Source organism: Oryza brachyantha, chromosome 3 (assembly GCF_000231095.2).
Source record: "Oryza brachyantha chromosome 3, ObraRS2, whole genome shotgun sequence".
Lineage (NCBI taxonomy): Eukaryota > Viridiplantae > Streptophyta > Magnoliopsida > Poales > Poaceae > Oryza > Oryza brachyantha.
Window position 1 is genome coordinate 2,024,502 of NC_023165.2, and position 20,965 is coordinate 2,045,466.

The 20,965-nt window shown below is 41.4% G+C and overlaps 2 protein-coding genes across 2 annotated transcripts; both read left to right on the plus strand.

The window, feature by feature from the left end:
• Positions 1-681: 681 nt before the first annotated feature.
• On the plus strand, positions 682-5,304 carry LOC102706550. Its single transcript, XM_015834275.2, has 6 exons — positions 682-878; positions 1,860-1,918; positions 2,092-2,147; positions 2,240-3,997; positions 4,085-4,238; positions 4,421-5,304. Exons 1-6 carry the CDS (start codon positions 682-684, stop codon positions 5,077-5,079), a joined length of 2,883 nt encoding a protein of 960 aa, XP_015689761.2. The 3' UTR covers positions 5,080-5,304.
• Positions 5,305-11,863: 6,559 nt separating this feature from the next.
• On the plus strand, positions 11,864-17,334 carry LOC102700033. The gene is made up of 7 exons (XM_006649324.3): positions 11,864-12,024; positions 13,279-13,351; positions 13,608-13,672; positions 13,804-13,881; positions 14,255-16,030; positions 16,118-16,271; positions 16,454-17,334. The coding sequence occupies exons 1-7, from the start codon at positions 11,971-11,973 to the stop codon at positions 17,110-17,112; spliced, it is 2,859 nt and encodes a 952-aa protein (XP_006649387.2). The 5' UTR covers positions 11,864-11,970; the 3' UTR covers positions 17,113-17,334.
• Positions 17,335-20,965: the final 3,631 nt, after the last annotated feature.

The window sequence follows — 20,965 nt, forward strand, 5'->3', positions numbered from 1 at the left end:
AACGGGTGTCGGCAGCGGAAATAAATTTATTTAAATTTATTTTTAAATAAATATAATTTCGGATATTGATATGAGGTTGAAAGGTTAGAGAATTATTTGAATTAGAGAAAACGATAATTTTCGGATTTATTTTTAATGGAAAAAGAAATTAGGATGGACTCCAATTATTTTATTTTCTTCTTCTCTTTTTATTATTTATTTCCTCTCTATTGTCTTTTTTCTTCTCTTCTCTTTCCTTCCTCTTTTTTCTCCTTCCTTTCTCTTTCCTTTTTCCCTTCTCCTCCTCTCTCTCTCTTCCTTTCTTTCTTCTTCCTTCGTTTTCTCATTGTCCGGTGGCCAGTGCCCACTGGCCGGCGGCGAGGGTGGTGGTGGAGCGGCGAGGGGATGACGGCTCCGGGACCGTGGACCCGAGGGAGTCTCATTACCCTCGGTCGGCCCGTCCAGGATGGCGCCGGGAGGGCTAGCGGTAGTGGCTCATGCAGGTCGGCGGCGGCTGCCATGGAGGCGATGGCTCCGGCGAGATTCGGTGAGGGCAGTGGCCAGGGAGGTTACAGGGGAGTGAGGAGGGGCTAGCAGCAGGCTCGGCTGAGGCTAGGGCGGCCGGAGGCAGCGGCGCGACGTGCGCCGGTGGTGCTGAACAGAGGAGGCCGATTGGGCGGTAGCGTCGGCGGCTGGTGCGTCATGTCGGCAGAGCAGGCGGCGGAGTTTGGGGGTAGTGGCGCGTGTGGCGTGCCAGGCGACCTTGGCAGCGACGGGTCGGGGCCCGCGGCGGCGAGTTTCTCCCTCTCCCTCTTTCCCTTTCTTCGGTGCCCCGCTTTCCATTTCGCTGGCGCCTTTCTCGCCTTCTCCTGCGTTGAGGCCAAACTCAGCAGCCGAAGGTGCCACATGGCCTAATCAGAACACAACAAAACGTCCAGGATTCAATATATAGAGATATGTTCAGAATTACAGCATCCTGAAGACATGCATAGAGACTAGATTACACATGTCATGGAGGGCATTTTGTATATTTTTACCACGCTCATTTTTAATCTTTAATCTTGATCCATCATCACCTCTCACCGTTAATCCAACAACCAGGCTCCTTTCGCTTTCGCTCCTCCACTACAATACAAAAGCTCAAGAACCCATGCATGCGCGCACCCACCCACCCCACGAGACGTCTCGCTCCTTCGCTCGCCCGCCCACCCGCTCTCCCCACCTCCCCCAGCAGCGCTGGTGGGGGGCCCCGCGGTCGTTGGCGACCGGAAGCCCCCTCAACCCTCGCTACCACGGCCTGCCACGACCGTCGTCGTCCCCGCCGTGCCACGACATTCTCGGACTGGTCCGTTGTTCCCTTTGCCTGGCTGCCCCCGTTGGTTGCCTTGATCCCTCGCTTTTCCTCACCATGTTGTGTCGTTTGCGTCTCCCAGGGAGGTTGTGGTATCTAATTCCTCCACCCGGAATTGAAGCGAATTGGCGTGAAGGGGGGAATGGGATCTTGCCACCTTGGCATCCCTCCTCTTCTGCACCCTTCTTGGTAGAAATGCCGCCCTTTTTCCATCCTCGGTCGGGCGTGTTCACGGGGGCAGAAAACACCAGCATGGTATCTTCGTGTTTCCAATTCTCCCTTCGTCTCGTTAGCTCGGGTCATACGCAATTTACTGGGTGTTTGCATTCAATACAACAGGAATCTCCAATTCTTTTGTTTTTTGAAATTTTTATGGCTTCTCGCCTTGGTTCTAGATGTAGCAGTTTGTTTTCTTTGCTAATTTGCTTCAGCTACTGTTTCTGTTTTTCCCCAGGCTCTAGCCATGATCTAGTGGAGGCAATTTTTGTTCTTGCAGCTGTTTCCGTGGTGGTGGTGTGAATGAATAAAGAGTGATCAACCTGATTGATTTGAGTGCCGGAGCCAGCGCGAGGGTTGCCGCAAGAGATGGTATGTTTATGCAGCCAACCAACAAGCTAAGCATGATGTTTTAGCTTGAGCACTTCCTTACATGATTAATAGCATGATGATTTTCTCGTTACAAAAAAAATAAATCTGCTGATGATTCTTTAGTAAGGAAGGTATGAGTCATCCTAATTATGAATCCTCAACTCTCCTCATAGGTTCCTCGGTGCGAGAAACTCAATCAGAACGGAAGGAGTATGCTGATCTCAAGACAGTAAGGTCATAATTTTACCAACCTAATGTATATCAAGTGTTGGCTATCAATTACTTGCAATGTGTTGATTACTGTACGATCCATGTTTGTAGGTGACTCGCAGCATGCGAAGGAGCTCGTCAGATAGATCGTGTGGTAATGGTACACCCATGAAAGTGCTGATAGCGGAGGAAATGGCGAAGGAGGGGGACACAAATCAGAAGACCACTAGTGTTGTAGAGAAGCTGATGGGTCTTGATGATGATGCAGCCTTTCCTAAGTCTGTTCAACCTTCCAACAGGAGGAGATTTCCAGATGGCCATTTTTCTGCTATGTTGGCAAGGGTTAACAACCAAATGCCATTTGACAAACACATATGCTTAGTTGAAAATATGGAGTATAAGGATGTCTATGAAGTTGGATACCAACCACCAAGAAGTGAACATCTGAGCAATGAATTACCACAAAGAAGAAGACCACATGAAGATCATGACAAGAAAAGAATGGATCTTGTCCGCCAGAAGTTTGTCGAAGCAAAGCATCTAGCATCACATAAGAATCTTCTCCAATCAAAGGAATTCCATGAAGCTCTCGAGGTTCTGAATTCAAATAAACACTTGTTTCTCAAATTTCTCGAGGAACCTAACTCGCTCTTTGCGAAACAATCTAGTGAATTTCATTCTGCACCAACATCACCCCAGAGGAAGCGGATCACTGTGTTGAAGCCCACCAAATCAGTGGAGATGAAAGGTGAAAAGCAAATTAAAAACCAGCAAGAGCAGACAGTCAATGGAAGTAGAATTGAGAGAAGCAATATTCATAGGAGGTCTAATTCTGTTGGCGGTCATGTCAAAGCACAAAGGCCTCCACAGCACACGCGAATAGTGGTTTTAAAACCTAGCTCTACCATTACTTCAATGGAGCATTTTCAAAAAAATGGGCACGACAACCTGGATGATTCTGGAGCTCCTGTTATATCAAGGCATTTGAGTGATGAGATAAATTGGTCAGCACAGGTCATGTGCCATCAACATGATGAATCTTTTCGGGATTGCATGCACTCAAATATGTTCATAAGAGATAGAGCATACTACGGATATGATGAAGATGGTAGTAGCATTAGTGACTCAGAAATTGGACATCCAACATCACGCCATTCTTGGGAGTACATCTATCGATTTAGCAACCCTTACTTCGGCTCTTGTTCTCCTGAATCACTTGTAACTAGGGAGGCTAAGAAACATACCTCTGATAGGTGGCCAATTGTATCTTCTAATGAGATCAGCCAAGAAAAAGTGCTAGTGCGAAGGAGCTTGAGCACACTCGGTGAAATGCTTGCCATGTCAGATATGAAGAAAAAAGGGGCCGCTGAACAAGCGGTCACTAATACCAGCGATCAGTTGTGCACCAATGAACCAAGACATACAGTACCATCTAAATGTTCTGTTGATGGAGATGGAGAAAGTACCCTCAAGAAAATGTCAAGGTCAAAATCTGTTCCAGTCTCATCAGCAGCCTTTGACAGTCTGCAGTTAGATGATGGATGCTCAAATCCTGAACATGAGGAGCCCACATCATCAAAGGAGGAGATCAAACCTAAGAATGGCAAGTCATCTCTCAAGGGAAAGATTTCAAGCTTCTTCCTAAAACGCAAGAAATCTGGAAACGATAAGCTTTCCCCATCCTCTTTGGGGGCCTTGGGTAGCAGAGTTCCATTGGCCAGTAATGCATCAACAGTTAACTCTGATGTATCGCAGACTGAATGGAATAGCTTACAAGAGGATGTTGCTTCAGAAAATTTAGAGAGGTCCGATATTACACACGCAGTAGCTTCGGTCAATGAACTAGAAGTAACTTCTTCTTCATCTAAGGTAATTTACTTTGTTTATTTATTTACTTGCACATATGGTTCAAATTGAAGTATGGTAAATATGTATTAGTTTGGTTGTTTTTTGCAGTCTCCAGTAATTACTCTTGAGAAAGCACTCTCATTTGAGATCCGAAACTCCCACTATGATCAGCCCAGCCCTACATCAGTACTCGATGCATCATTTGAGGATGCTAGTGAGAAGACACCCAATTCATCCGAAAATGCAATTACCGCTAAACAAGGTAAACCATTATGAGTTATCATTATTGCTCTTCATGATTAACCCTAGCTGGTATGACTATGAGCTGTTATTGCTGACAGAAAATGAGGCTGTAGCACCAATAATTTGTGTTTAATCATTTATTAAGCCACGCCACAGTACTTGTTGCGTCCTTCTCTAAAAAGTTAAACTCAACATTGGCAGAACCTCTTTCGAGATCTCTTCCTATTGGATCAATTGCGCGGACTTTATCATGGGATGATTCTTCACAGGAGGCTACATTATGTTCAGCCAAAGGAGATAGCTGTGAGCAAGATCAATATGAGTTCATTGAAAAGATTATATCTTCAGCTGGCTTTGGCAATGAAAAGATCAGCAACATTTTCGTACGGTGGCATTCACATGATTTCCCTCTGGGCGCCACCGTGCTTGACCAGTTCTTGGAACGTAAGGTGGAAGATGCTAAGTGCAGGGAAAGGCGGTCAAACCAGAGGCTCCTCATCGATTCCGTCAATGCTGCCTTACTAGACATCGGCCAAAGCAAGCTTTGGGGCGCTTACCCTTGCATGGAGCGACACGTTAACAATGCACAGAGAGTTGCCACATGCCACATGCTAGTTGCAGATGAGGTATGGAGGTTAGTGAAAGGTTGGCTCTCCGACGACGCCGGCAATAAATATATGGTCAATGTTGTGGACAATGCGGGCCTAGTAGCTGATTGGGTTGTCGACAAGGAGATTCAAGGCAGGTCATGGCCCGAAGCACTACGGTTGGAGGTGGATGAAATCAGCAAGGAGATATGTAGGGATGTCCTGGACGAGTTGGTTGGGGAGGCATTTTCAGAACTAGCTGGGTGCCATTGAAGCTGCATTTTATTTTCCCTGCCTGTGGTGCCCACCTATTACTTTTATTTCCAATCTGGTGGAGAGCCAGGCTCATGTGCACTCCCCTGGGGCTCTTACTCTTGTGTATATTGCCCTCATTTCTTCTCTTTATTCTCGAGATGTTCCCCACTCTGTTAAATGTCACTGCCATTGATACATTCTACAGTAATAACGTCTATGAAGTGATACAGCTGCATTCCAGAATCTTGTGTCCACATTCATGAAATTTTGTGTGTGATGATGAGGTGGGATAAAACAGAGACCAGAGCTGGAGGAGACTCTAAAAGTGTGCAACCTTTGTGGTAAACTGCATTTTTTCCCTAGAGTTTGCCACTGTTTATAACTCCCAAGCAATATTGTGTAGGTGTAATAAGAGGGTGGCCATGTGCATCTTTCCTTGGAGTCCTACAACAGTCCAATGCATTACCTTTCCTTCGCACTTTGGCCGCGTTCTTTTGGGTCAGAGGAAGGGTTAGTTATCCAGCACGAAACGTAATAATAAATTAGTATATGATTAATTAGTTATTAATTATTAAAAAAATATAAAATAGATTAATATGATTTTTTAAAACAATTTTTTTATAGAAAAAACTTTTGCAAAAAATAAACCGTTTAGCAGTTTAGGAAGTGTAACGAAGGGGCTAGGATAACTTAGCCCCCTAGTCGAACACGGCCTTTGTTTACTGATTCTTTTGTCCTCCTCTGCCTTCTCCATTTGTTAATCTTGTAGCCGGGCAACTTTGCATGGCTGCGTTCAGGAGGTTGTTGATTAAAAATGAGCAGGTAGGAAGCCAAGTCCATTGACATTCCCGGGGAATAATAGCCTTTTTGTTGATGTGGTGAGTATCCTTTAATTCTTTTATGGATCCAATGGCTAACTTCCTAGATGTGCTTTTATAATGATTTGCACCTTGCTTAGTATTAATGTATCTTTTAGACTAGTGCTTTTTTTCTAAGTACTGCGACTTGTGTGCCAGCTCGGTGATATTGCTTGCTATGGTCCCCTTTAGATGAACTGTACTGATCTGTCGAGAGCTGGTCGCTGGACCTCATGGTCCATGAGCATGGAGCTTCTAGCGCACATTTACTTGTCAACTTTCTGAATCTTTTAGGTGCATGTGTAGAAGAAGCCAAGTAGCCAGCCATGTCGACGAAGCATTCATGGTTATTAGTCTAACTTATTTTTAGTTTTTTCCTTGAATTTTACTCGTATGTTTCTTGAATCTTAGACGATGCGTGTAAAGTTTTTATATAAAAGTTCATTGTCCCACATTTGTAAAGTAGATTTTCAATATTATACTACCTCCATTTCATATTGTAAGTCTTTTTGGTTCTACCTAAATTCATTGATGGATGAATATATATACTTTATATATGTGTCTAGATTCATTAGCATCTATATGAATCTAGACAATGCTAGAATGATTTACATTGTGAAACGGAGAGAGTAGTAAACACTACCTTTGTTTCATATTATAAGACTTTCTAGCCTCGTCTAAATTCATCTATCGATGAATATTTATAATTTATATATATATATACCTAGATTCATTATCATACATATAAATTTAGACAAGGCTATAAAGTCTTATATTGTGAAACAGAGAGAAGCTATAATTAAGTTCTCATCTTTTTACCCTTCGTCAACATCAACAGGAGAACGTAGCCTAAAATAAGTACCTCTACCTGTATCCTTGATGATAAGTTTTGTCCATTCCTAAGCGAAGGAATAATTAATTTTTTTTGTCACTCTTAGAAATAATGCTATCGTATTTGTCACTAATATATAGACACATGAGGGTCCACATGTCATAGACAGCGAGTGACAAATATGTTAGGTGTCATTTCTATGAGTGGCAAAAAAATTAAAATGTCCCTCTAACGAAATAATTGCATAAAAAATCTGAAAAATGCCCCTTGTTCTCAGCCGTTTACTCGTTTAAACTGTTCACACTGTCACTTCCCTTCATCACAAGGCACATGGCTAATTGGATGCTTAGGGGGTGTTATTTTTTAGTCCCTGTAGATGTTTGGATACTAATTAGAAGTATTAAATATAGGCTATTAATAAAATCCTCTCATATTCTGAACTATTTCATAAGACGAATCTATTGAGCCTAATTAGTCCATGATTAGCGAATATGATGCTACAGTAAACATTTGCTAATCGTGGATTAATTAGGCTTAAAAAATTTGTCTAATGAAATAGCATTTATTTATATAATTAGTTTTGTTATCAGTCTAAATTTAATACTTCTAATTAACGTTCAAACATCCGATGTGACAATAGACTTAAAAAAATCCTGATCCAAACAGCGTCTTCCTCTGACCAGTTGTTTTCGGTCGGTAGCTGCAGTGCTTGCTATCAAACATTTTCTTTTTCTTCTCCCATTGCAGCGCAGTACGACTGGGAGAGGCATAAATAACCTGTCCGAAAACTTTAAAAAACTTTTTTCAAAAACATTATATCAAATTTTAGACATTTAAATAAAATATTAAATATACATGAACATTAAAACTAATTACACAGCTATAGGGAAAATCGTGAGATAAATCTTTTAAGTCTAATTAGGACATGATTAGTCGTACACGCTACAGTAACCAATATATGCTAATGACGGATTAATTAGACTCAAAAGATTCGTCTTGCGGTTTCCAGCTGAAATCTAAAATTTGTTTTTTTATTTGTGTCCGAAAATCACTTGTAACATTCAGTAAAACGTTTGACGTGATTTTTTTGTCAACAAAATTTGGCAACTAAACAGGACCAAAGTATCAGTGGCGCCGGCCCAGCTGATAATGAAATTACCGGTCCGTATTGCAACGACTGATTAGTACTGTATTTTCGTCCAGACATTAGTACATCATCCGTTGCTCGTTGGCTTTGCCGTTGCTGATATGGTAGCCCCTGTCAGCCGGACGTCTCGTCTGGCCAGATCGGCAAGCAAACCAAATGCCGCTGTGCACAGGCTCTGGCGTGTTCGTGGCTGTCCATGCCCGTTTTGTTGTTTCCGTTGGATACAGGATCGTGGAAGCATCCAGCACTGGCGAAACCATGCCGCTGTTCAGTGCAGTTACGACGTTCTTATCCTCAGTTATCACTACTCCGAATGAGCTAGCTGCCTCTGAACCTGTTGCAGTAGAGCACTAGTAGTAATTTGGGATGAGATTTGTTTTGGTACCTTGACGTTTTTTACTTGTGCACCGTTAGATTCAAGAGCTTTACTTTTATCCTTTCTTTTATATTACGAGGTACCAGTATCGTGAGATACTAAAATACTTACTCGTGATATCCACCTCACAACTAAGGTGATACTAAAATCCCGACTGTTGGTGGTGATAGATTAAGGCCTTATTTAGATCCCAAATTTTTTTGGCATAAACATCACATCGAATTTTTAGATACCTAAATAGAGCATTAAATATAGATAAAATGAAAAACTAATTACACAGTTATGGAATAAATCGTGAGACGAATCTTTTAAGCCTAATTAAGCCATCATTTGCATATGTAGGTTACATGTAGCACTTATGGGTAATGACGGCTTAATTAGGCTCAAAAAGATTCGTCTCGTGATTTATTCCATAATTATGCAATTAATTTTTCGTTTTATCTATGTTTAATGCTCTATTTAGGTATCTAAAGATACAATGTGATGTTTATGCCAAAAAAATTTTGGGATCTAAACAAGACCTAAACGGTCACGATTGCATGGTACCTCGAGATATCAGCTTAGTCATAAGGTAGATGGCACGAGTGAAATATTAGTACCACTAGTATCTCGCAGTTTAAAAGAAATTATAGAAGTAAATCTCTGATTTGATACCTCGAGTATTTTTTATGAGATCGATCGCCGCTGTCTTTTGCTGGCCTGGTTGCCCAGTTGAAACTGAAGAATCTTTCCATGCCCTTCTGCTGTCCTTCGAGCTGCTACATGCGAGGCCTTGTTTAGTTGATAAAAATTTTTGGTAAAAAAGTCATGTCAAATGTTTGACTTATATTGAAAAGAGTTGCCGGACACGAATGAAAATATAAATTTTAGATTCCGTCTGAAAATCACGAGACGAATCTTTTAAGTCTAATTGCGTCATTAGCATATGTTGTTTTTTAGCACTTATGGCTAATCATGTTCTAATTAGGCTTAAAAGATTCGTCTCATGATTTTCTCTATAACTATGTCATTAGTTTTAATATTCATATATGTTTAATATTTTATTTAGGTGTCCAAAGATTCGATACGATGATACGCTACTCTTGGACCGCAACGTCCCTCCTCCGTAGTTTGTCACGTTATGCACGCCGTCCATCTCCTTCGGAGACGCTGCAGCAGATCTGATCCGTAAAACCAAGTGCAAATGTTCGTCTAGCTAGTTGCAGGATTCCAGCTGCTGAAAACTACAAGAAAAGAAAGAACAATCCTTGTCGTTTCATTTGCTCGATCCAGTGCCCGAGTGGCAACGTGAGCTGAATACCATTTCCTATGTACTCTATGCTTAGTTTTTTTTTGTCTGAAAAGTTAGGACGTCATCTTTTGTTTTTTTATAAACATACAATACGACTTATTTATAACGAAAATTAATTTATAAATAAAATTTTTATACACATATTCTTATTAGTATAAAAGAAAAGACTAAAAAAATAAGCTCTAATAAAAACCATATAATCAACTCTAAATTTAAACTTATTTTTTTTAAAAAAATCAAGTTTTACCTTATAAATCGAAGCAAAAATAAGGATGCTCGCTAATACGACATGATCAACCATTTTCTTGTGCACCTAATCATTTAGTCTGTACTATTCATCTGCACGTGATGATCTGGGCCACCCAGTAGCCCCTGCATCGGCCGGGTCTTAAAAACGCCTAGTCCGTGCAGGCGCAGCCGGGCCACGTCGGTACATACAGTACAGTACACACCGGCACGTACACCGCCTAGTAGTGCTAGCTAGCGTCCTGTAGCGAGCGCCGTATCGATCGGCAAAATCATGGCACGAAGGCCCCGAATAGTAGCCTGCTTGCGGTTGTAGGTACAGTCACAAGTACTCGGTCCCTTGCAAACTTCAATAGTAGTCGATGCACTGTATGTGTGTGCTAGTGCTAGTAGTACAGTGCGCGCGGCGGCGGCGGAGGCATCGGCAACAGTCACATGCACGGACGGCGCCGCGGCTTGCCTGTGCCTGCATGCATGCGTGCTGCCGCGCGCGTGCCCACGCATTGGATTGGATTGGGATTGGACCACCGCGTTGGTGTGGTGGACAGGCTTAACAATGGCATCTGCTGATCTCCTGGTGTCAAGAGCAGGGGCGAAAATTTAAAGAATAGAGCTAAGTTAACGGGGTATTAACTATTTTTAAAATTTATATGTTAATTTTGTACTACCTCCGTTCCATAATAATTTTATTTTTTGATTTCTGTGTCTAAAATTTGACCATTCGTCTTATTGAAAAATTATAAAAAACTTTAAAAAATAGTCACGCATAAAGTACTATTCATGCTTTATCATCTTGTAGCAATAAAAATATTACTCGCAAAAAATTTCAAATAAGACGAAGAGTCAAAATATTATATCTAACAACTGAAAAATGATCTTATTTTAGAATGGAGCTAGTATAATTTAAAAGGGATTATGGATCTAGGCCTAGGGCTCCAGCCATAACTGCCCTAGGCCTAGTAATGCCCTTGGTCAGAGGTGGTAAAAGTGGCGCATGGCCACATGGGTGACATTAGAGCCATTGGGAGTCATCTTTTAAGGTTACTGGTAAAAAAAGACAAATGATATATTTATAAATAAAAAATAATTTACGAATAAAATTTTTATATATGTTTGTAGCGATCTAAAGACAAAGCTAAAAAATAAACTTGAATAAAAAAACTCAAAATCAACCTTAAATTTAAAGTTAAAAATTTAAATTTTGGGTTATAACCTAAACCCAAAGCTAACAGAGGAGGGTGTATCTTTTCATTTCTACTTATGCTTATAAGTTAAAATTTGAATTTTTAACCTTAAATTTAGAGTAGATTTTGGAGTTTTTTTTATCTTAGTTTGTTTTTAGCATTTGACTTTAGATCGCTAAGAGAACACATATATGAAGTCTTTATTATAAATTATTTTTCATGTGTAAATATATTGTTTGTCTTTTTCCCAGAATAAGGCAAACAATCCCCCTTAGTGAATTGAAGACTCAAGTGATCTGATAGTGAATTATTAGTGATAGTAGGCGTAGATAGGCTGAGAGGACCATTACTTACGCAATAATGTATAATCTTGGACTAATTCACGAGACGAATCTAATAAGCCTAATTAATCCATAATTAGCCTATGTGATACTACAGTAAATATTTGTTAATTATGGATTAATTAGGCTCAAAAATTTATCTCGCGGATTAGCTCTCATTTATTAAATAGTTTTTTTAGTCTATATTTAATATTTTAAATTAATGTCCAAACATCCGATGTGACATGGGGCTAAAAAGCTCCCTAAGATTCACATTTGGATCCATGGAAACTAGGCCCAGTACTGGTTAACTTGTTATTGGGCCGGTACAAACTAGGCCCAATAAATCGGGAAGAGGTCAAGAGGGAGAGAAACCCATAATTCAGTAACGCCGTCCACTTTCACCGTTTGTTACTTACTTACTTCCGGTGCACTTCACGTCTTCTTCACCGCTCCACTTGCCCCCACCGTCCGCCCCCACGGCCTTGTCACAACTCACGGTAACGAGACCGTGGTACTGCGCCGCTGCTACGAGTAGGTGGGCACGAACTCGTCCCTCGTCTCCACCACCACCACCGACACCTCGCTCCCGCTCCCAACCGTCCGGCAGGCAGCTCGCGTCTCCTCCCCCTCCGCGTGGCGGGGCGACGGCGAGGATGGCCATCCCCGTCGAGGAGGCCGTCGCCGCCCTCTCCACTTTCTCCCTTGAGGTAGCTCCACGCACGGCCGCTCCCTGCTCTCCCTCCCTCGCTGCTCCCGGTTCCCAAATTCAAGCCAGCCCGATCTGCTCGGCCTCGGTGACGCTACGCGGAATGCGGGGCTCGTGCGCCTCCTCCGAGCTGTCGGGGGGACTCTCTGTTCCCGCGGTGCTCGAATGGCGTTGCGAATTGGCGTGGGCAGTGTTAGTGGGTGTTCGTTCGTTTGCGTGCTCGTGCTCCTGCTCCCCAGAGTTTAAAACCCCGGTAGAAGTGCGAATCTAGGGTTTTGGTTGTCGGTTTGGCTTCGTTGCAAGTACAATTTGAGTTCTAGAGGATTGCCCGCTGGTCGTTCGCCTGAATTGTAGGGTAGTTACACTGATGACGTCCAGTTTTTACTTGATTCTTGCTCCAGTTTAAATCTCTGAAGGTGTATAGACCTGTACATTGTGTGATCTTAGACGTCCCTAATTTAATTTCAATTGTCCTGACTCCTGAGTAGTCGCTTATCAGTGGTGCTCTGCTGTGGTAGCTACACTCTAAATTTTGTTAGATCTGGTTAGCTTCGTACCTAGTTTGAAATGATGAATGGGGATAATTTGCTTCAAATGCACTGTGTGTTTAAATGTAGAAGGATGTACGGTGGTCCTGATAATCTCATTGTCAACCAACCTACTAGAATTCCCTGTTCTGATTCTGAACGAGTAGGATTATATCTAGACTTAGGATTCATTACCTTGAATTTTATGGAGAATTTATAGTTATGTTTTCTTTGGAACTATTGTGGACTGGATATAACCATGCTCGCCTTTTTGTATAGTTTGGTCACGCCTTTTATCCTTACGAGAAACATACTTAAGCCGTTCCTAGTGGAAGGTTTCATTTTTATGTTTCCAAGAGTGCCACATAAGCAACATGGCATTTATTTGATGATTGACAGTTCATACAATGCATAAGTTTCATTTGTCATGCATACAAGAGATAAGCTACGTAGGTAACAGTATACATATGGTTTCATCTAGATGAAATCCATTTCATCTATCATTTCATTAATTCTATGCCACATCACAAAACATGTTGGCATGGCACCCTATTTAATGAGAATGAAACTCCCGCTGAGAATGACCTTAGGTTGTGTGCTGTATGTAGCAATCCAATTTGTTATAGTTTTGGTCACCACATTTTAATCCCAAGCTCAGGCTTATGCATGATTGCCCTTTCTTCTTGATCCCGATTTTCGTATTAACCTGGTTGTATTTTAAATTTCAGGATGAGCAACCAGATGTGAAGGGCTTGGCTGTGCTATTATCAAGTGATAGATACGCAACTAATAGTCCTATCGGTATGCAGCATGATGATGTCTTTCATGTCATTGTCGCCATTAATTACATTTTTCTCATAATAGTTTTGCTGGTGCCTGATGGCAACACCATGAAAAGTTGGAAAGATCTACCGTGCTATTGAAGTCTTGATTTATTTCCCTTGTTTTGCTGCTGTTGTGAAATAACAATACTAGCGAAACAATAGCTTCAGTATTTGATTAATATTGAGTTCTGACAGTTGTTTTTGTCATCTGAGATTTCCACTTCAATTTTTAGAATACAGTGATGTTGCTGCTTATCACCTGTCTCTAGGAGAAGACACGAAAGGGATCAACCAGCTGGTTCGTGATCCTACATTTCATTAGTGACATTGTGGATTCCTGTTGCTTTTCAATCCTTATTACGTGGATTTAAATGGAAGACGATCACATTCTTTCTTCTATTGTTTCTCTGGATGAACAACGTACTGCAGAACACTCTGATTCAAGAGGGAAAAGAAATGGCTTCTTTGCTGTACACATACCGTAGCTGTGTTAAAGCACTACCTCAGGTTAGCTTCATCTAACTATGTACATTCATTTGATTGCCATTCAAGTCATAATTCTAAAACATTTGACATTTTGCAAGTCATTTGGAGATCTACTATTGGTAACAATGAAGAGGACCTTGTTTCTCAACATTTTTTTTTGTCATTATTCTATCTCACAGTATCAGTCTTCTTTGATCTGTTAAGATAGTTTGCTAGAATCCAACTACAACTAATCCTTTTCCCACTTTCTCTGTGTTAATCCTGATCTGGGTGCAGTCTATGTTGATTTAATCATATCCTTTATTAGGTAGTTCTGTTTGAGTTGATTAGTTTGCTGGAGTATCATATTGTGGACTTTGCAATGTGTTGATTACTGTATGATCCATGTTTGCAGGTGACTGGCGGCATGCGAAGGAGCTCATCAGATAGATCGTGCGGTAATGGTACGCCCATGAAAGTGCTGATAGCGCAGGAAATGGCGAAGGAGGGGGACACAAATCAGAAGACTACTAGTGTTGTAGCGAAGTTGATGGGTCTTGATGATGATGCAGCCTTTCCTAAGTCTGTTCAACCTTCCAACAGGAGGAGATTTCCAGATGGCCATTTGTCTGCCATGTTGGCAAGGGTTAACAACCAAATGTCATTTGACAAGCACACAGGCTTAGTTGAAAATATGGAGTATAAGGATGTCTATGAAGTTGGATACCAACCACCAAGAAGTGAACATCTGAGCAATGAATTCCCACAAAGAAGAAGAGCACATGAAGATCATGACAAGAAAAGAATGGATCTTGTCTGCCAGAAGTTCGTTGAAGCAAAGCATCTAGCATCACATGAGAATCTTCTCCAATCAAAGGAATTCCATGAATCTCTCGAGGTTCTGAATTCAAATAAAAACTTGTTTCTCAAATTTCTCGAGAAACCTAACTCGCTCTTTGCGAAACAATCTAGTGAATTTCATTCTGCGCCAACATCACCCCAGAGGAAGCGCATCACTGTGTTGAAGCCCACCAAATCAGTGGAGATGAAAGGTGAAAAGCAAATCAAAAACCAGCAAGAGCAGACAGTCAATGGAAGTAGAATAGAGAGAACCAATATTCATAGGAGGTCTAATTCTGTTGGTGGTCATGTCAAAGCAGAAAGGCCTCCACAGCACACGCGAATAGTGCTTTTAAAACCTAGCTCTGTCATAACTTCAGTGGAGCATTTTCAGAAAAATGGGCACGACAACCTGGATGATTCTGGAGCTCCTGTTATATCAAGGCATTTGAGTGATGAGATAAATTGGTCAGCACAGGTCATGTGCCATCAACATGATGAATCTTTTCAGGATTGCATGCACTCAAATATGTTCATAAGAGATAGAGCATACTACGGATATGATGAAGAGGGTAGTAGCTTTAGTGACTCAGAAATTGGAAGTGCAACATCACGCCATTCTTGGGAGTACATCTACCGGTTTAGCAACCCTTACTTGGCTTCTTCTTTAAGCCAAGCTTCTTGTTCTCCTGAATCACTTGTAACTAGGGAGGCTAAGAAACATACCTCTGATAGGTGGCCAATTGTATCTTCTAATGAGATCAGCCAAGAAAAAGTGCTAGTGCAAAGGAGCTTGAGCACACTCGGTGAAATGCTTGCCATGTCAGATATGAAGAAAAAAGGGGCCACTGAACAAGCGGTCACTAATACCAGCGATCAGTTGTGCACCAATGAACCAAGACTTGCAGTACCATCTAAATGTTCTGTTGATGGAGACGGAGAAAGTACCCTCAAGAAAATGTCAAGGTCAAAATCTGTTCCAGTCTCATCAGCAGCCTTTGACAGTCTGCGGTTAGATGGTGGATGCTCAAATCCTGAACATGAGGAGCCCACGTCATCAAAGGAGGAGGTCAAACCTAAGAATGGCAAGTCATCTCTCAAGGGAAAGATTTCAAGCTTCTTCCTAAAACACAAGAAATCTGGAAACGATAAGCTTTCCCCATCCTCTTTGGGGGCCTTGGGTAGCAGAGTTCCATTGGCCGGTAATGAGTCAACAGTTAACTCTGATGTATCGCAGACTGAATGGAATAGCTTACAAGAGGATGTTGCTTCAGAAAATTTAGAGAAGTCCAATATTACACACGCAGTAGCTCCGGTCAATGAACCAGAAGTAACTTCTTCTTCATCTAAGGTAATTTACTTTATTTATTTATTTACTTGCACATATGGTTCAAATTGAAGTACGGTAAATATGTATTATTTTGGTTGTTTTTTGCAGTCTCCAGTAATTACTCTTGAGAAAGCACTCTCATTTGAGATCCGAAACTCCCACTTTGATCAACCTAGTCCTACATCAGTACTCGATGCATCATTTGAGGATGCTAGTGAGAAGTCACCCAATTCATCCGAAAATGCAATTACCGCTAAACAAGGTAAACCATTATGAGTTATCATTATTGCTCTTCATGATTAACCCTAGCTGGTATGACTATGAGCTGTTATTGCTGACACAAAATGAGGCTGTAGCACCAATAATTTGTGTTTAATCATTTATTGAGCCATGCCACAGTACTTGTTGCGTCCTTCTCTAAAAAGTTAAACTCAACATTGGCAGAACCTCTTTCGAGATCTCTTCCTATTGGATCAATTGCGCGGGCTTTATCATGGGATGATTCTTCACAGGAGGCTACGTTATGTTCAACGAAAGGAGATAGTCATGAGCAAGATCAATATGAGTTCATTGAAAAGATTATATCTTCAGCTGGCTTTGGCAATGAAAAGATTAGCAACATTTTCGTACGGTGGCATTCACATGATTTCCCTCTGGGCGCTACCGTGCTTGACCAGTTCTTGGAACATAAGGTGGAAGATGCTAAGTGCAGGGAAAGGCGGTCAAACCAGAGGCTCCTCATCGACTCCGTCAATGCTGCCTTACTAGACATCGGCCAAAGCAAGCTTTGGGGCGCTTACCCTTGCACTGACCGACACGTTAACAATGCACAGAGAGTTGCCACAGGCGACATGCTAGTTGCAGATGAGGTATGGAGGTTAGTGAAAGGTTGGCTCTCCGACGACGGCGGCGATAAATATATGGTCAATGTTGTGGACAATGCGGGCCTAGTGGCTGATTGGGTTGTCAGCAAGGAGATTCAAGGCAGGTCATGGCCCGAAGCACTGCGGTTGGAGGTGGATGAAATCAGCAAGGAGATATGTGGGGAGGTCCTGGACGAGTTGGTTGGGGAGGCATTTTCAGAACTAGCTGGGTGCCGTTGAAGCTGCATTTTATTTTCCCTGCCTGTGGTGTCCACCTATTGCTTTTATTTCCAATCTGGTGGAGACCAAGGCTCATGTGCACTCCCTTGAGGCTCTTACTCTTGTGTATATTGCCCTCATTACTTCTCTTTATGCTCGAGATGTTCCCCACTCTGTTAAATGTCACTGCCATTGATACATTCTACAGTAATAACGTCTATGAAGTGATACAGCTGCATTCCAGAATCTTGTGCCCACATTCATGAAATTTTGTGTGTGATGATGAGGTGATAAAACAGAGGCCAGACCTAGAGGAGGCTCTAAAAGTGTGCAGCCTTTGTGGTAAACTGCATTTTTCCCCTAGAGTTTGCCACTGTTTATAACACCCAAGCAATATTATGTAGTTGTAATAAGAGGGTGGCCATGTGCATCTTTCCTTGGAGGCCTACAACAGTCCAATGCATTACCTTTCCTTCCCACTTTGTTTACTGATTCTTTTGTCCTCCTCTGCCTTCTCCGTTTGTTAATCTTGTAGCCGGGCAATATTGCATGGCTGCATTCAGGAGGTTGTTGATTAAAAATGAGCAGGTAGGAAGCCAAGTCCATTGACATTCCTGGGGAATAACATCCTTTTTGCTGATGTGATGAGTATCCTTTAATTCTTTTATGGATCCAATGGCTAAATTCCTAGATGTGCTTTTATAATGATTTGCACCTTGCTTAGTATTAATGTATCTTTTAGGCTAGTTCTTTTTTTCTAAGTACTGTGACTTGTGTGCCAGCTCGGTGATATTGCTTGCTATGGTCCCCTTTAGATGAACTGTACTGATCTGTCGAGAGCTGGTCGCTGGACCTAATGGTCCATGAACACAGAGCTTCTGGTGCACATTTACCGGTCAACCTTCTAATCTTTTAGGTGCAGGTGCAGAAGAAGCCAAGTAGCCAGCCATGTCGACAAAGCATTCATGGTTTTTAGTCTAACTTATTCTAGTTTTTACATCGGTTTTTACGTGCACGTTTCTTGAATTGTTAGATGGTGCGAGTAAATTTTTTATATAAAAGTAGATTCATAACTTTATAGTAAATAGCTATCACAAAATTAATTAAGTTTTCATCTTTTATTCTTCATCGACGTAAGAACATAGCCTAAAATAAGTACTTCTACTTGTATCCTTCGTGACAAGTTTTGTCCATTCCTAGCGAATACTACCTTAATTTTTATTTATATGACGTTAGTTACATTAAACATTCAGAGAGAGTAATCGCATAAAAATCTGAAAAGCGCCCCTTGTTCTCAGCCGTTTACTCGTTTAAACTGTTCACACTGTCACTTCCTTCGTCACAAGGCACCTGGCTAATGCCTAATTGGATGCTTACTCTGACCAGGTGTTTTCGGTCGCTGCAGTGCTTGCTATCAAACAATTATTTTTTCCTAATCCTGTTGCAGTGCAGTAAGACTGAGAGACATAAATAACCTGTCTGGAAACCAAAGCATCAGTGGCGCCGGCCCAGCTGATAATGAAATTACCTGTCCGTAATCCGTATTGCAACTGTGACTGGTTACTGTTTTTTCGTCCAGAAATCAGTACATCATCCGTTCCTCGTTGGCTTTGCCGTTGCTGATATGGTAGTCTCGTTTGGCCAGATCGGCAAGCAAACCAAATGCCGCTGTGCACAAGCTCTGGCGTGTTCGTGGCTGTTCATGCCCGTTCTATTGTTTCCGTTGGATCATCATGCTGCTTGCGTGAAGCATGTAACAGGATCGTGGAAGCATCCAGCACAGGCGAAATCATGCCGCTGTTCAGTGCAGTTACGACGTTCTTATCAGTTATCACTACTCCGAATGGGCTAGCTGCCTCTGAACCTGTAGCAGAGTAGTAATTTGTGATCGATCGCCGCTGTCTTTCGCTGGCCTGGTTGCCCAGCTGAAACTGAAGAATCTTTCCATGCCCTTCTGCTGTCCTTCGACGACAAAACGGCAAACGATGATTTCATGTCGTTCTCGCGTGGCTGCTGCATATGATATGCTACTCCTGGACCGCAACGTCTCTCCGTCGTTTGTCACGTCATGCACGTCGCCCATCTTCTTCGGAGACGCTGCAGCAGATCTGATCTGTAAAACCCAGTGCAAATGTTCATCTAGCTAGTTGCAGGATTCCAGCTGCTGAAAACTAAAAGAAAAGACAGAACAATGTGAGCTGAATACCATTGTCTATGTACCCTATGCTTTAGCCTTTGTTTTGTCTGAAAAGCTAGGAGGTCATCTGTTGGTTTTTTAATGAAAAAACAAAACAACTTATTTAAAAAATAATAATTTATGAATAAAATTTTTATACACACATTCTTATCAATATAAAAAAGACTGAAAAATAAGCTCTAATAAAAACCATAAAATTAACTTTAAATTTGAATTTTTTTAAAAAAAATCAAGTTTTAGCTTATAGACGAAAGCGAGAAAGGATGCCCGCTAATACGACAGGATCAACCATTTTCTTGTGCACCTAATCATCTAGTCCGTACTATTCATCTGCACGTGATGATCTGGGCCACCCCAGTGGCCCCCGCATCGGTCGGGTCTTAAAAACGCCTTGACTGTGCAGACGCAGCCGGGCCACGTCGGTACATACAGTACACACCGGCACGTACGTACACTGCTTGCGTGCTAGCTAGCGTCCTGTAGCGAGCGGCAAATCATGGCACGCGAAGGCCCCGAATAGCAGCCTGCTTGCGGTTGCAGGTACAGTCAGAGGTACTCGGTTCCTTGCAAACTGCAATGGTAGTCGATGCACTGTATGTGTGTGCTGCACGGCGGCGGCGGAGGCATCGGCAACAGTCACACGCACGGACGGCGCCGCGCCGCGCCGCAGCTGTGCGGCTTGCCTGCATGCGTGCTGCCGCGCGCGCGCCCACGCATTGGATTGGATTGGGATTGGACCACCGCGTTGGCTTAACAATGGCATCTGCTGATCTGTTGTTGTCAGGAGCACGGGACGAACCGGAAAATTTAAAGAATAAGGTTAAGTTAATGGGGTATTAATTATTTTGAAAATTTATATGTTAATTTTGTAAGTCCCATAATAACTTTATTTTTTAATTACCGTGTCTAAAGTTTGACCATTCGTCTTATTTAAAAAAATTATAAAAAAACTTAAAAATGTTAGTCATGCTTAAAGTATTATTCATGTTTACCATCATGTAACAATAAAAATATTAATCACAAAAAAATTTAAATAAGACGAAGAGTTAAAATATTATATTTAAAAACTAAAAAATAATCTTATTTTGGGACGGAGGTAATATAATTTTAAAGAGATTATGGATATAGGCCTAAGGCTCTGGCCATAGCTGTCCTAGACCTAATTCTGCCCCTCGTCCAGAGGTGGTAAAAGTGGCGCATGGCCGCATGTGTGACATTAGAGCCGACAGGGGTCATCTTTTAAGGTTATTGATAAAAAAAGACAAATAATATATTTATAAATAAAAAATAATTTATGAATAAAACTTTTATATATGTTTGTAGCGATCTAAAAGACAAAACTGAAAAATAAACTTTAATGAAAAAACTCAAAATCAACATCAAATTTAAAGTTAAAATTTAAAATTTGGGTTATAATCTAAACCGAAAGCTAAAAGAGGAGGGTGTATCTTTTCATTTATGCTTATGCTTATAAGTTAAAAATTAAATTTTTAACCTTTAATCTGGAGTAGATTTTAAAGTTTTTTTTTTATCTTAGTTTGTTTTTAGCATTGACTTTACATCGCTAAGAAAACATATATGAAGTTTTTATCATAAATTATTTTTCGTATGTAAATATATTGTTTGTCTTTATCCCGGAATAAGGCAAACAATCCCCCCTAGTGAATTGAAGACTCA